At 43.0% G+C, this 16,616-nt stretch overlaps 1 protein-coding gene across 1 annotated transcript; it reads left to right on the top strand.

The window, feature by feature from the left end:
- The first annotated feature begins 8,311 nt into the window (after positions 1 to 8,311).
- On the top strand, positions 8,312 to 16,088 carry CXCR4 (C-X-C motif chemokine receptor 4). The gene is made up of 2 exons (XM_075317160.1): positions 8,312 to 8,506; positions 12,877 to 16,088. Exons 1-2 carry the CDS (start codon positions 8,495 to 8,497, stop codon positions 13,939 to 13,941), a joined length of 1,077 nt encoding a protein of 358 aa, XP_075173275.1. The 5' UTR covers positions 8,312 to 8,494; the 3' UTR covers positions 13,942 to 16,088.
- The last annotated feature ends 528 nt before the right edge of the window (positions 16,089 to 16,616 follow it).

Raw genomic sequence — 16,616 nt, 5'->3', positions numbered from 1 at the left:
AGAGGCTCCACGGACCTTTTTTGATTTGAATCTGGAGATTAGGCAGATGAGTCTGGTGGGCAAACAGAGGAATTTGAAGAAACCTGGAGGGTGGACAAATGAGTCTGGAGAGCGGAAAGATGAATCTGGAGGGACAGAAAAGTCTTGAGGAGGGACTGAGGAGTCCAGAGGGCGAACAGAAGAGTCTGGAGGGCGAATAGATGAATCTGGAGGGGACAGAGAAGTCTGGAGGAGGAACTGAGGAGTCCAGAGGGCAGACAGACGAGTCTGCAGGGCAGACAGAGTTTGGAGGTGGCAGAAGGGTCTGGAGGAAGCAGAAGAGTCTGGTGGGGACAGAGGAGTCATGGACAACACAACAGTGCTTGGCCCAGTGCTCCTGTATATGGGGGAGCTGGTAGAAATTGCTATTTTTAGGCCCACAGGTCTCTAATATTTATGGGAGAAATAAGTGCCCGGTATAATCTCTTTTCAGTGGCTCCATCCTCATTTAAAGGTGCAGTGCTGATCTGTGCTCATTAACACTTCTGAGTTTCGTCAACAGAATCCTGACTTTTCCTGCACCGACTCTGATGTCTGAGTGTAATTACTGCAATAGTTAATAGACTTAGCGGATAAAATCCAGAATCTGTCAGACCACACTGATCGGATTAGTCTGTCATGTTCATTAGTGGTAAGTGATGTAAATTCAGAGGCTGCACAGACATCGAGGAACGGAAAATTCTGCAAATTATATGATATGTCACAGAATAAATCCCCTTAAAGGGATACAGCCATCAGCCATTTAATGAAACTGGGATGGGAAAAGTGTCTGTTTTGTACCAAGGCGGTGTGTTCACACTTTGCAGTCATATTTGCCAGTGATTTTCACAAAAAAACGTGTAAAATGACACCTTGATTCCAAGTTTACCAAGAACCAGATGTAACCAAGAAACCGGTTATCCACAAACAACATCTTCAAATAAGTTTTCACAGATTGTTCTGCTGTTGGGACCCAAAAAAATAGCTCTTTGTAGGCACAGTTTTTTTCTTACTCCAAAACAAAACAGTGGACAGATTTTCATCACTGCGCTGGAGCCGATTTTCATCCATTTTTGGTTTGTGCCTCTGTTTTTACTATCCGTGTGTCCTCTGTATTTTTCATATGAGAAACAAATTATTTCGGTTTCCCATGTTTCCCCATCACCCAGTCAGTGAAAAACGTCTGCTGTTCATTTTTTTTTTTTATGGACCCATTTGGACCAAAAACCAGAAATTGGATAAAAATCAGATAAAAAGGTTGTTTGTGTCATGGTTCTGATTTGCAGAGCTCTGCTCTCGTGCTCTGTTGTTCTATGGAGCTCCGGTGGTCGGATTGTCCTGCGTTGGTGCTGTGAGGGGTCTGTTTACAGGTTTATTAAGGAGCAACCTCACCCAGAATGCCCCCAGTCGTAGTTCTTGTTCCACAGTAAGTGCTTCCAGCTCTTGTAAGTGTACTGTTCAGATCTTGTCTCTTGACCCTGGACCTTAGTTACCCTTCTCCACCCGTTCCCCTGACTCTGACATTATCTCCTCGCTCCAGACCTCCGGCTTGTACCCTCACCTCGTCTCTGCTTTCTCCCTGTGTTCGATACGTGACCTCCTGGCTCCTGACCTCTGGCTCTTACTCTGACCTCGGCTCCACTTTCTCCCTATGTTCGATACGTGACCTCCTGGCTCCTGACCTCCAGCTCTTACCCTGACCTCGGCTCTACTTTCTCCCTGTGTTCCATACGTGACCCCCTGGCTCCTGACCTCCGGCTTGTACCTCCACCAGCTCCCAGTATCTTCTTGTGTGATCTGGCTTTCGTACCCCGGTTTGTTTGACTCCTCCTCTATTCACTACATACTCGTTGTATCTAGTCACACCTAGTGATTGAGCATCACAGTTAGACTATTATGAATACATGTCCTATCTGCAAAAAAAACAGATACGAGAATGGGTCTTCTGGGGCTAAGTTGACACAAAGGTATAAATAATTGTTTTTCATCCAGAAAGAAAGGATTTTTCATTGGTGTTGGCATCCATTTTTATTCATCAATGATAAATACAGTGTCCTAGATTAATTATTACAATGGATCCATTGAAAACAGATGGTGTCCATACTGCATCTGGGGTTTTTTACACAACCATTGAAATGGATGAGAGACTCCTAATCACACACCTATGCCGACTATAGAATGCTGCAATATTTTTTTTTACACAGATCGGTAATCCATCCAGAAAAATGTTCATGTGAATTAACACATTGAATAATATCGGTACTTTTTCTGTCTATAGTGAGTTTTCTGAAAATATGGTTGTGTAGGAGCTGTACCCAATATGGCTATTGGCTCAAAGCCACTGTTCCCTAAAAACGATGGACTCCACTTCACCGACAATGAGCTGAGCACCAGTAATCTAAAATGGGGTTAACCAAGATTGTATGTACAGGTCTTCTATAGCCCTGAACCTACAAGTCCGAGCATGTGGTCCGGCATGAACAGACATGTTGCACTTCAACCAACTTCCCAAGCCAAAAGACAAAAGGCAGAATTACCATTCGTTGTATGGAAAAAAAGGACATTTTGCTAGAAGGAGATTTACTGGTTTGATACCTGTATAATTGGTGTAAATGACTGAGATGTAAATGGTGTTTTATCTACAGTGAAAGCCACCACTATATAAATACAGCTAAATTAGCAAATGTGCCCCGAATACACAAAATACTAAAAGAAAATGCAATGAGCCATAATTGGTGCAAGCAATGCACCTGTGCGTCTATGGAGGATTTTACATAACATTTACTGGCAAAACAATAGGTTCAAACACAGCCCTTTAAACGCGATGATTTATACGTAACCAATATTAAATGGATTATCAACAAGTTGTCATCTATCCACTTATTGATATTGATCGGTGAAGATTCCACCATTGGAATTCCACTGTAACAAATGCTTATATTATTGATTCTCTCGTCCTTTTATTTACAAACAAATTGTGAGATACTATTATGTTACATACCGTGATCAAGGAATAACCACCACCATCGAGCAGAGAAGTTTGGGAGTCACCGGCATGGGAATGACACATAAATAAGGCTATAGTATTGGTCAGGGATCACTATGATTGATTGACATCAGTTTCATCACTAATAGCGGATCTGCGGTGTCAGCAGCCTAAATGATGATAGGGGTCTTGGCTGCCCTACTAGTCAGCTGGAGGGACTTTACCATAGGAAGACATTATAAGTAGTGACGAGCCAGCACTAAAAGGGTCCAGTGCTCATGACTCGAATCGAGCAGGTTTGGTGCGTGGGTGTGCTCGATTTGAGTAGAGTATAATGCAAGACAAGGCGGAACTGAAAACTTTTTCTAGAAGACCCTAACAGGAGGGCTAGGGGCAGGAATATTCCTCAAATGGATGGAAACAGCATGGGGAAGACACCTGAACCCCCAGGTCGCACTTGGGAACTAAATATTATAACCAGCCTAAGTAAAGCAGACAGCTGCAAGCTGATATTATCAGGGTGGGAGGGTCCATGTCTGTCAACAAAATGATGCTTCAGCCAATCTATAGGCAGACAGCCATCTTTCCTATACACAAGGAAATATACATATTCAGCCAAGCATTCCTGTGTTCTCTATAAAAAAAAATCTGCCAGCTGACATGTTGGGAAGGTCAATGGTTATTTGGCCCTTCCCAGCCTAAAAATATCAGCCCACTGCCACCAGAAGTGGCACATCATATAAGATGCATCAATTCTGGCGCTTTCCCTCGGCTCTTTCCGATTGCCCTGGTACAGTGGCAATCAGGGTAATATTTTGGGTGTTGATAACAGCTGTGTAGTGTCAGCTGTCATCAAGCCCAGGGCTTAGTAATGGAGAGGCGTCTATCAGAGACCTCCATTACTAACACAGTAAATATAAAGATAATAAAACATACATATACAAAAATATTTTATTGAAAAAAAAAACCACTCCCTGACCCTTGCCCTGGTTCACCAATTTATTAAAAAAAAACAAAACATGAAGATCCAAAGTAGTCCAACAAATCCGACGTAGACCACAAATGGGAACCTGAATGACATAAAAAGAAGGAGGTAAATAAAACAAGAGACTGTCCCGCAGCTCCGACGTAGTCCATGCCGTTCTCACGATGTCCACAGATTCTGTAGCACAACCAGTGGAGTCTTGTTCTGAGGTCAAGGCTTCATAGGGCTCTCCCCGTCAGGTTGCACTCTGCACAGTCACTGGGTATCGCAGAGCGCAGTCTGACCGGGAGTGACCTATAAAACGTCGTTCTCAGAAAGAGCCTCAACAGGTTGTACTACAGAATTGGTGGATGTCAAGGGAACGTCATGGACTACATTGGAGCTGCAGGGATTTTTTAACTAATAAATTGGTGAAGAAGGGACAGTCTCTTTGGTTGTATTTCCTTACCTCTCTCTTGTTATGCCTTTCATGTTTCCATTTGTGGACTACGTCAGATTCGGTGGACTACTTCAGATCTTCATGGCTTTTAGAGGTACTTTTTAGAAATTGGTGAACCAGGGCAAGAGTCGGGGAGTGATTTTTAAAATAAAATATTTTTGTGTGTTTTATTATCTTATTACTTATTAAATTAGTAATGGGGGTGTCTGTTAGACGCCTATCCAATACTAACCCCTGGGCTTGATGCCAGCTGACATTACACAGCTGACATCAACCCCAAATATATTACCATGATTGCCAATGCACCAGAGCAATTGGGAAGAGCCGGGAGAAGTGCAAGAACTGGCGTATCTAATGTGATGCGCCAATTTTGGGTCAACTGCGGGCTGTTATTTTTAGGTTGGGAAGGGGCCAAATAACTATTGACCTTCCCCATGTCAGCTAGCAGCTTTTTTATGGAAAACACAGGAGTGGTTGGCTTGTGTATGTATAGGAAAGATGGATGTCTGCCTATAGATGGGCTGAAGCATCATTTTGTTGACAGCCATCTAATGTGCATGGCCAAACAGAAGGGTATAAAAGTCTCTCACCTTCACGTGACCTTGGCATGTTTGGGCCTCTACACTAGTAAATGCCTAACCTGGAGATATCTGTCATGACTAAGTCAATAGAGGTGTTTAAATAACACACACGAGGAACGTATGGTGAGGCATCTTCCCAGGTTTAGGAGTCAGACACATTATTTTCGCGTCAATACCCGGTAATAGCTGTCTACATCTCAGTTCCCACTCTGAGACCCCCAACGATGAGGAAATGGGGTCAAATTGGAAAACGTGGAGAATCATCTCAAAATCCTGGATCCAAACATCTAAACATCACAAAATAATAACAATTATCAAGAACCAGATGAAGCCGCCAGAAAGACTGGATGTAGCAGGTAAGGACTTACTCTAAAACTGTAAGCCCGAGATATGGGTATGACTGTAAGACTGGAATTACAGCTGATCCTACAGATTAAAGTAACATAACCCCAAAAGGACTAGAAGAACTGGTCGAAGAGTAGAAATTACAGCATTGGGGGATAGTATTAAAATCCAGGAGTACCAGGTGAGGGAGCGACCCCCCCCAGAGACAGTACATGGTAGGTGTTTATAAGTGTCATGTGAAGCCGTTAACTCAAGGACAAGAAAAACTACTTGAGGCTGATGACCTGAGTACTGAAAGCACTGGGTAAAACTTGAATGGAAGTATCTGGCGAGACTGTCCTCCCAAAGACTGGAAGTACGAGATAAGCCCCGGGTGTTATGCCTCAGCTCTGTAGAACCTACTGAGGCTGTTACTCCAAGACCCAGGTCATACTGTAACCCTGAGGATTGGAAGAACCAAGTGAGACTCTTACCCCAAGATTTGAAAGCAAAGATTATTATTATTATTATTTATTATTATAGCGCCATTTATTCCATGGCGCTTTACATGTGAAAGGGGTATACATAATAGGGACAAGTACAATAATCATAAACAATACAAGGCACAGACTGGTACAGGAGGATAGAGGTCCCTGCCCAAGAGGGCTCACAATCTACAGGAGGAGAGAGGACCCTGCCCGCGAAGGCTCATAGTCTACGAGGGATGGGTGAGGATACAGTAGGTGAGGGTAGAGCTTATTGTGCGGCGCTGTATCAGACTGAGGGTTACGGCAGGTTGTAGGCTTGTCGGAAGAGGTGGGTCTTCAGGTTCCTTTTGAAGCTTGTCAAGGTAGGCGAGAGTCTGATGTGTTGTGGCAGAGCATTCCAGAGTATGGAGGAGGAACGAGAGAAATCTTGGATGCTATTGTGGGAAAAGGAGATGAGAGGGGAGTGGAGAAGGAGATCTTGTGAGGATCGAAGGTTACGTGCAGGTAAGTACCGGGAGACTAGGTCACAGATGTAGGGAGGAGACAGGTTGTAGATGGCTTAGTAGGTCATGGTTAGGGTTTTGAACTGGAGTCGTTGGGCAATGGGAAGCTAGTGAAGGGATTGGCAGAGAGGACAGGTCGGGGAATAGTGATGGGATAGGTGGATTAGCCGGGCAGCATAGTTTAGAATAGATTGTAGGGGTGCGAGACTGTTAGAAAGGAGGCCACAGAGCAGGAGGTTGCAATAATCCAGGCGGGAGATAATAAGGGCAATATTAAGATTAGTTAAGATTAAACTTTTACTCCAAGATTTGGAAGTAAAGGTGAGACTCTAACCCACGAAATTTGAAGGAAAGGTGGGGCTCTTACCCCCAGCATCTGAGAATGATGGATAATGCGGTTACCCTAAAAGCTGGAGCTAAAAGTAAAACTTGCAGGTGAACCTGTTACTCTACAGCAGTGGTCCCAAACCTTTCTGACCTTGAGAGCCATGTTCAGCTCTGAGAGAGGACTGCGAGCCATGTTCAGCTCTGAGAGAGGGCCGCAAGTCACGACCAGCTCTGAGAGGGGGCCACGAGCCACGTTCAACTCTGAAAGGGGGCCTCGAGCCACGTTCAAGCTCTGAGAAGGGGCATCGAGCCACATCCAGCTGCTGCCCCCCTCAAAGTAGAGACACAGAGCCCCCATTACTGGTATAATAGCAGCCAAACCATTCAGACAGAAATCACCACACTAAGGCAGTATACCAATATCCAGGGGTTCCTACCTCCATCCAGATCCGCTCTTCTGTGTGGGGCTACTCACAAATGTCACCATCTGGAGACCTGCTCTTCATAGACGTTTGCAAGACCCGGTGCAAATGTACAAAGATAGCAGGCAGCCATGAGCCACACATCATAGGCCCGAGAGCCACATGTGGCTCCCAAGCCACAGTTTGGAGACCCCTGGACTAAAGACTAGAAGTCCAGGGTGCAGCTGCAACCCCATTGTACCATGCTAAAGAATATGCTGGTGCTATCTACATAAAACCTAATATTACATGTCCTTCCGGTAGCTGTAAATCCAGATCTACAAGTGACATTGTGCATTAGGAACCATCCTTTCTGCCAGAATTTAGTGGCTCATTTCCATCACAATGCCATGCAGGGGCCTTGGCACAAGCTTCCTACCAGCTTTCCTCTCCCGCTTTACATACAATAGAATTGCTCAGCTGCTATCACCTATGTGATACACAAATGATAGATACTGACCCTGCAGATAAGCCCCACATCATGGAGCTACAATATACCTCTGATAGTATCAGTGATACAGTAATCCTCCATAATGATACAATCTCTACCCCTGCCATTATTTATCTATTTCCAGTGATTACATAGGAGCTAATGACACTACTGGGTGTATTAGGGGAGAATAATAAGCCCAGACTGTTTTTTGGGGTTTTTTTTATAGTTACCATCCTCATGTCACCTTAAGTGGCTCCTCTCTCATTGGAATATTAGAAGGCATGCTTGCATGGTTTTTTTAGCATTGAAATATATTGAATTATGATGATGATTAATGATCTAACAAAATGATCACATTAAAATGTATTTATTTGTTTTATTTCATAATATTCAGAACCTTCAATGTATGTAGATAGCAAGGCACCTCCATTCTCCTATATAAATATGAAGCAGCCAGTGTATAAGCTAGAAGGCATCTGACAATGGCACTGCCAGCATGTGCAGCTCTCACACATGCACCCTGTGTGCAGCTCCTCCATTGCAGGACACTGGCATTTCTGGGCTTGTTTTGGAGCTGATGTTTTTTACAGATGCTTATCTGAGCACAAAGCCCCTGCCAGCTGCAGGACAAACAACAGGAGGTCCCGGAGCAGCACAAGCAGCAGCTATTGTGAGTGCACAGAGGGCTGAGGGCATTGGATGGGCGGCGATGGGTGGGTGCTTATATATAGCCGTGCAGCCTGAGCCAGCAGCCAATTCATGCTCTGCGAGTGCTGAGCACAGTCCCTACAGCAAGGACTCACTGAGACAGTGATCACAGTCCCTACAGCAAGGACTCACTGAGACAGTGATCACAGTCCCTGCAGCAAGGACTCACTGAGACAGTGATCACAGTCCCTGCACCGACAGCCAGATCCTCTCCATCCTGGAAACAGAGGGAAACACAGACATGGAGCAGATTGTAAGTACACAGGATCGCTGCCTGCACCAGATCACCAGATCTCCAGGTCACTGCGCTGCGTATTTACGCATCTGATCCAATAGAGTGGAGCCCTGCAGGGTTCATTTACTTTATCAGCTATTCTGTTAACTATTATTGTAATACTTATTTGATGAAAAAAGATAAGAATAATATAAAACTGTATTGAGTTGCAAGTTTAATGATAGTTATTGCAACTTTGCGCAGCTGATCCCACATAGTGGAGCTCTTCATGGTTCATTTACTTTATCAGCTTTTTTTCACAAAATATTATTATAATACTTCTTTGATGAAAGGAGATAATAATTACATAAAACTGTATTGAGTTGCAAGTTTAATGATAGTTATTGCAACTTTGCGCAGCTGATCCCACATAGTGAAGTTGTTCATGGTTCATTTATTTGATCAGCTATTTTAGTAAATATTATTGTTATACTTATTTGATGACAGAAGATAAGAATGATATAAAACTGTATTGAATTGCAAGTTTAATGATAGTTATTGCAACTTTGCGCAGCTGATCCCACATAGTGAAGTTGTTCATGGTTCATTTTCAGCTATTTTAGTAAATATTATTGTAATACTTATTTGATGACAGAAGATAAGAATGATATAAAACTGTATTGAGTTGCAAGTTTGATGATAGTTTTTGCAACTTTAAGCATCTGATCCCACATAGTGGAATTCTTCATGGTTCATTTATCAGCTATTTTACTAAATATTATTATAATACTTCTTTGATGAAAGGAGATAATAATTACATAAAACTGTATTGAGTTGCAAGTTTCATGATAGTTATTTCAACTTTGCAAACTTCTGCAGGGGTTAAAAATCTCCTGGGCAAAATATACTGATATAGGAGGTTGAAGAAATACATAGGACTAGAGGTTTTACAGCAATTGTAGGGCATCCAGATATTTAGGGATGGTCAGAGATGGTGTTTGTGGGCACAGGTACCACTTTCCCTGCCCAGCTTGACACTTTTGTTCTGCAAATTTAATGAACCCAGTTGTATACAGTTTAGTATTTCTAAAGTTGTTGCTTTGCTCAGCACTTCACTACTTACTTATAATATCTAGGGTAGTTTAGTGGTATTGTGTCATGAGAAAATAGGACAGTGAATGAGGTGCAGAAAGTCCCTTGTGTGTGAGATGCATGAGAAAGACATACATATCATTCGCCCTATATACAAAATTAGCATTTTTGGAAATTACCAAACACATTTGGAACAAAGATGATAAAATAGGGCTTGAGTTAAAGATGCCTCTAGTGGATTCATATGGATTTGCTGTAAAAAAATGAAGCCTTATTAAATCCAGTGACCTTAGATCTGTAGTATCCAGTCCAATTCAGTCTACAATTACTCCCATATTGTTTGAGCGTTTTCTCTGGCCAGTTTGCCTCCTCATTTAGGCTATTGTGCAACCTTACTCACCTTTTTAAAAAGCCCGCTTAGTCTTTAGGTCACTGCCCTAAAAGCGTTAGTTTGTGCAATGATACTTCCCTTTTGAGTATGTTACAAAAACGTTACAAACAGGAGGAGATACATTGCGCAGGTCATCTGCCTGATATCACCATGGAGGAGATACATTGCGCAGGTCATCTGTCTGATATCACCATGGAGGAGATACATTGCACAGGTCATCTGCCTGATATCACCATGGAGGAGATACATTGCGCAGGTCATCTGTCTGATATCACCATGTAGGAGATACATTGTGCAGGTCATCTGTCTGATATCACCATGTAGGAGATACATTGCGCAGGTCATCTGTCTGATATCACCAGGGAGGAGATACATTGCGCAGGTCATCTGTCTGATATCACCATGTAGGAGATACATTGCGCAGATCATCTGTCTGATATCACCATGTAGGGGATATATTGCTCAGGTCATCTGTCTGATATCACCATGTAGGAGATACATTGTGCAGGTCATCTGTCTGATATCACTATCTAGGAGATACATTGCACAGGTCATCTGTCTGATATCACCATGTAGGAGATACATTGCGCAGGTCATCTGTCTGATATCACCATGTAGGGGATACATTGCACAGGTCATCTGTCTGATATCACCATGTAGGAGATACATTGCGCAGGTCATATGTCTGATATCACCATGTAGGAGATACATTGCGCAGGTCATATGTCTGATATCACCATGTAGGGGATACATTGCACAGGTCATCTGTCTGATATCACCATGTAGGGGATACATTGCGCAGGTCATCTGTCTGATATCACCATGTAGGGGATACATTGCGCAGGTCATCTGTCTGATATCACCATGTAGGGGATACATTGCGCAGGTCATCTGTCTGATATCAACATGTAGGGGATACATTGCGCAGGTCATCTGTCTGGTATCACCACGGAGGAGATACATTGCGCAGGTCATCTGTCTGATATCACCATGTAGGGGATACATTGCGCAGGTCATCTGTCTGGTATCACCATGTAGGGGATACATTGCGCAGGTCATCTGTCTGATATCACCATGTAGGGGATACATTGCGCAGGTCATCTGTCTGGTATCACTATGTAGGGGATACATTGAGCAGGTCATCTGTCTGGTATCACTATGTAGGGGATACATTGCGCAGGTCATCTGTCTGATATCACCATGTAGGAGATACATTGCGCAGATCATCTGTCTGGTATCACGACGGAGGAGATACATGGCGCAGGTCATCTGTCTGGTATCACCATGTAGGGGATACATTGCGCAGGTCATCTGTCTGATATCACCATGGAGGAGATACATTGCACAGGTCATCTGTCTGGTATCACCATGTAGGGGATACATTGCGCAGGTCATCTGTCTGATATCACCATGTAGGGGATACATTGCGCAGGTCATCTGTCTGGTATCACCATGTAGGGGATACATTGCGCAGGTCATCTGTCTGGTATCACTATGTAGGGGATACATTGCGCAGGTCATCTGTCTGATATCACCATGTAGGGGATACATTGCGCAGGTCATCTGTCTGGTATCACTATGTAGGGGATACATTGCGCAGGTCATCTGTCTGGTATCACGACAGAGGAGATACATGGCGCAGGTCATCTGTCTGGTATCACCATGTAGGGGATACATTGCGCAGGTCATCTGTCTGATATCACCATGTAGGGGATACATTGCGCAGGTCATCTGTCTGGTATCACTATGTAGGGGATACATTGCGCAGGTCATCTGTCTGATATCACCATGTAGGGGATACATTGCGCAGGTCATCTGTCTGGTATCACTATGTAGGGGATACATTGCGCAGGTCATCTGTCTGGTATCACGACAGAGGAGATACATGGCGCAGGTCATCTGTCTGGTATCACCATGTAGGGGATACATTGCGCAGGTCATCTGTCTGGTATCACCACGACCATGAACCTCACATAGTAACAAAAAGACCAATAATGATCCTAATCTACCATTCTAAGTATGAGATCAATAGGACGCTATCAATAGAGTCATTATCACTGAATAGTAGCAAATTACAATCTGTGGATAATTCAATTCTCACTGAGTAAAATGTGTAAAAAAAATGCACTAAATGGTTTTCCATATTTTGATACAAAATGTAATATTGGGAGACCAGTTGGGACTCTTTATCCATGTGTAGCCTAAAACGTGTCTAGTGCAAGCATTTGGAGATTCCCGAAATCTCAGCTAGAGGGCACCATTACATCCATATTGTCAGCTAAATGTAACTGCTGTCTGCCCTGAATGACATCAAACCTTTATATTAGTTACAGTGGTTGATACTTTGTAATGGCTAAGTGAATAGATGGTAATAGCAGCTTTCCAGACTACTCAGGTCTCTTCTTCAGGCTCAGTACTGTGGCTTTCAGTTGTTATCTATGTGCCCATTTGGTCTTTTGACTCCAAGGAGCCAATTCTCAAAGCCGCATTAACCTGTTGTTGCAGTAGAACGACCTTCTTATTGCTCCGTCCCCATTTGCTTCCTTTGACTTGTCCAGAAGTTGTCGGCACTTGCTCCACACTTGGGCTGGTGTCCATCACTCGCCATCTGCCGGCTGAACCTTTAATGCTGATGTGTTTGCATTTGGATTTTTTGGAAACAAACCTTGTCAGTTTTAGCATGGGAGGAACCTTTTGTGTGTTCCTATAATGCAAATATTTGGCACTTAACGACATGAGCCACAAATAGTGAGATTTCAGGGCGCAGCACTAATATGATTCTTGGCCATCTTGTCTTCCACATGCAAAGTATCCTGATAGTGTCACGTCACGCCTTGTGGCCATAGGGGATTTTGTAGTTGATTCTCAGTTTTATATTCTACCTTATACCGAAACTGATAACTTATTTTTATCTTTTGTTTTTCAGTTCTCCGGGTCGATAGATTTCTTGGATGACAATAGTACAGATGCAAATAGCACTGAAGACTTTTTGGATCTTTTGGGTCCATGTTTCACCCAAGAGAGCAATGACTTCAACCGAATATTCCTTCCCACCGTCTACTCCTTCATCTTCCTACTTGGAATTATCGGCAATGGACTAGTGGTGCTGGTCATGGGCTACCAGAAGAAGTCGAGAACTATGACCGATAAGTACAGGTTGCATCTCTCCGCTGCTGACCTGCTCTTTGTGTTCACGCTTCCGTTCTGGTCTGTGGATGCTGCCATTGGCTGGTATTTTAAAGAGTTCTTGTGTAAAGCCGTTCATGTCATCTACACAGTCAACCTCTACAGCAGCGTCTTAATCTTGGCCTTTATCAGCTTGGATCGGTACTTGGCCATTGTCCATGCCACCAACAGCCAAGGATCTCGGAAACTCTTGGCGGAGAAGGTTGTGTACGCTGGAGTGTGGCTACCGGCCGTTTTGTTGACTGTGCCCGACCTTGTATTTGCCAGTGTGTCTGACATAGAAGGCACCTATGTGTGTGACCGCATCTACCCGGCACTGAACCGGGAAAACTGGACTGTCGGGTTCCGTTTCCTCCATATCACAGTTGGACTCATTCTGCCAGGACTTATCATCTTAACCTGCTACTGCGTCATCATCTCAAAGTTATCTCACTCGAAGGGCCACCAAAAACGCAAAGCCTTAAAGACGACTGTGATTCTCATCCTGGCTTTCTTCGCCTGTTGGCTGCCGTATTATATTTGCCTTACCATCGACACTTTTGGCTTACTCGGACTCTTGAAGTTTGATTGCTACATCGATAACATGCTTCACAAGTGGATTTCCATCACTGAAGCCTTGGCTTTTTTCCACTGCTGCCTCAACCCCATCTTGTACGCCTTCCTTGGGGCCAAATTCAAGACCTCTGCCCAAAATGCCTTCACCTCCGTCAGCAGAGGATCCAGTTTAAAGATACTTTCCAAAAAGCGTGCAGGACTCTCATCCGTTTCTACAGAGTCCGAATCCTCCAGTTTCCATTCCAGCTAACAGTCTGGATACCAAGGACTTCATTTTTGTAATATGTGTACATATATATCATATATTGACTGAAAGGTTTAAACCTTATTTATACTATTTTTGTCTTTTTTTATATCTGTACTGTAGGCCGGACCTAAGGACTATTGATTGGTTCACAATAAACTTTTTACATGTGTCCGTTCCAGTGCCAAATTGACTGTCTCTGTACAGGGACGCTTCCAGCATTTCATGAATGTGACGCTCCACTTTTCTGGTTATTGCGTAATACTCCGCACCCCAACCATATCTGTATATATGTATACAACAATGCTGTCTCGTGTGCTATTTATTCTGTGTGGTAGAAGGGTAATGGCATGGAGGGTGTAGGATGAGGGCTAGCTAGCTGCCGTGTCAATATAGGGTCACGTTTATTAGTAAATGGGGATCTGTGCCAGATCGGATCCAATCTTTATTGCGTATAGTAGAGCAGAGCAAAATGGCCAGTGTGTATTCCAGTATACAATCTCGTGATTTCACAGGGGCGTACATAGAGGAATGGGGGTCACATACAAAAAAATCACAATATCCTTCATCATATCTGTATCCCCTATCATATTTATATTCTTCATAAGATCCATATCTCACATCATATCCGTATACCGTATGATATCCATATTCCCTATCTTATCATTAAATCCACATCATATCCACATGCTCCATAATATCCCTATCCTCAATCATATTTATATCCTCCAACATAAGCATGTTCCGCATCATATCCATATGCCATATGATATCCATATCCCCATCTTATCCATATCCTCCATTATATCCCTATTCTCTATAACATCCATATCCTCCATCACATCCATATACCATATGATATCCATATTTCCTCTCTAATACATATCTTCCATCGTATCCTCATCTCCATATATCATCCTCGTATCCATCATCCTCCATCATATCTATATCCCCATCATAACTACATCCTCCATAATATCTATATCTTCCATCATATCCATATATCCTATGATATTCATATTTCCTATCTAGTCCATATCCTCCATCGTATTCCCATAATATCTAAATATTCCATGATATCCATATCCCCCATCATAACTACATCCTCAATAATATCTATATCTTCCATCACATCCATATACCCTATGATAGCTATATTTCCTATCTAATCCACATCCTCTTATATCTACATCCCCCATCATAACTACATCCTACATAATATCTATATCCACCTTCATATCCATATCTCTATCATATCTATATCCCCCATCATAACTACATGCTGCATAATATCTATATCTTCCATCATATTCATATACCCTGTGATATCCATATTACCTATTTAATCCATATTTTCCATCTTATCCCCATCTTCTCTACATTCTCCATAATATCTATATCCTACATCATATCCATATCCACCATCATATCCATATCCATATCATATCCATATCCCCATCATAACTACATCCTACATAATATCTATATCTTCCATCATATCCATATACCCTATGATATCCATATTCCCTATGTAATCCATATCCTCCATCTTATCCCCATCTTCTCTATATCCTCCATAATATCTATATCCCACATCATATCCATATCCACCATCATATCCAGCACCTGTTTGCCCCTCCATTGACCAAGATTTAGGAAGCCTTGAGTTATTTCCCCTTTAATGGTGTAAGCCCAGCTCAGGTTGACACTTTTCCATTAGGAGATGAACTATGCCCCTCTATGGGGGACCCTTCTATGTTTTCTGAGCCAGTCGTTGGATGACCCCCTTCTGTAATTCCATACATTGGGACCAGTGGACCTCATAGATCTCAGGAAATTGAACTCTGGACCAGATGTTTTCTCACCAGGACCTCGCATTACCCCTGACGCTCACATACACTAATCCGAGGGTATATTACCGTGATTGATAACTGCTGCTGATCACTGGTGGATACGGTATATCCTCTGGCTGTTATCTGATGGTTGGGAGCACAGTGGATGGACTGCGCCATGTTTTATGTGATTGCACTTATCTTTATGATATGACTGTTAGCTTAGGTCTTCACGTGTGTCCGGTTCAGTATTGCCGTCCTTACAAGCCATATACTGAACGCTGTACAGAGTGTTTCTTAATAAATTCTTGAGAAATGGAATCATGGTCGTGTGTCTTTATTGCAGTTAGGATAAATCCACCAATTAGAAGGTGCACAACATGGGAGAGTTAAGTATTAAGTCACGCAACTTCATAATGAACTCCTCAGCTGCTGCAGAACCTCATAATACAAACTGCAGCTGCTCCAGAATCTCATAATGCACACCTCTGCTACTGCAGAACCTCATAATACACACCTCTGCTACTGCAGAACCTCATAATACACACCTCTGCTACTGCAGAACATCATAATACACACCTCTGCTACTGCAGAACCTCATAATGCACACCTCTATACTGCAGAACCTCATAATACACACCTCTGCTGCTGCAGAACCTCATAATACACACCTCTGCTGCTGCAGAACCTGATAATGCAACACCTCTGCTACTGCAGAACCTCATAATGCACACCTCTGCTACTGCAGAACCTCATAATACACACCTCTGCTACTGCAAAACCTCATAATGCACACCTCTGCTACTGCAGAACCTCATAATACACACCTCTGCTGCTGCAGAACCTGAT

Source organism: Anomaloglossus baeobatrachus, chromosome 7 (genome assembly GCF_048569485.1).
Source record: "Anomaloglossus baeobatrachus isolate aAnoBae1 chromosome 7, aAnoBae1.hap1, whole genome shotgun sequence".
In the NCBI taxonomy this organism is placed as follows: Eukaryota; Metazoa; Chordata; class Amphibia; order Anura; family Aromobatidae; genus Anomaloglossus; species Anomaloglossus baeobatrachus.
This window is presented reverse-complemented; position numbering and strand designations above follow the sequence as displayed.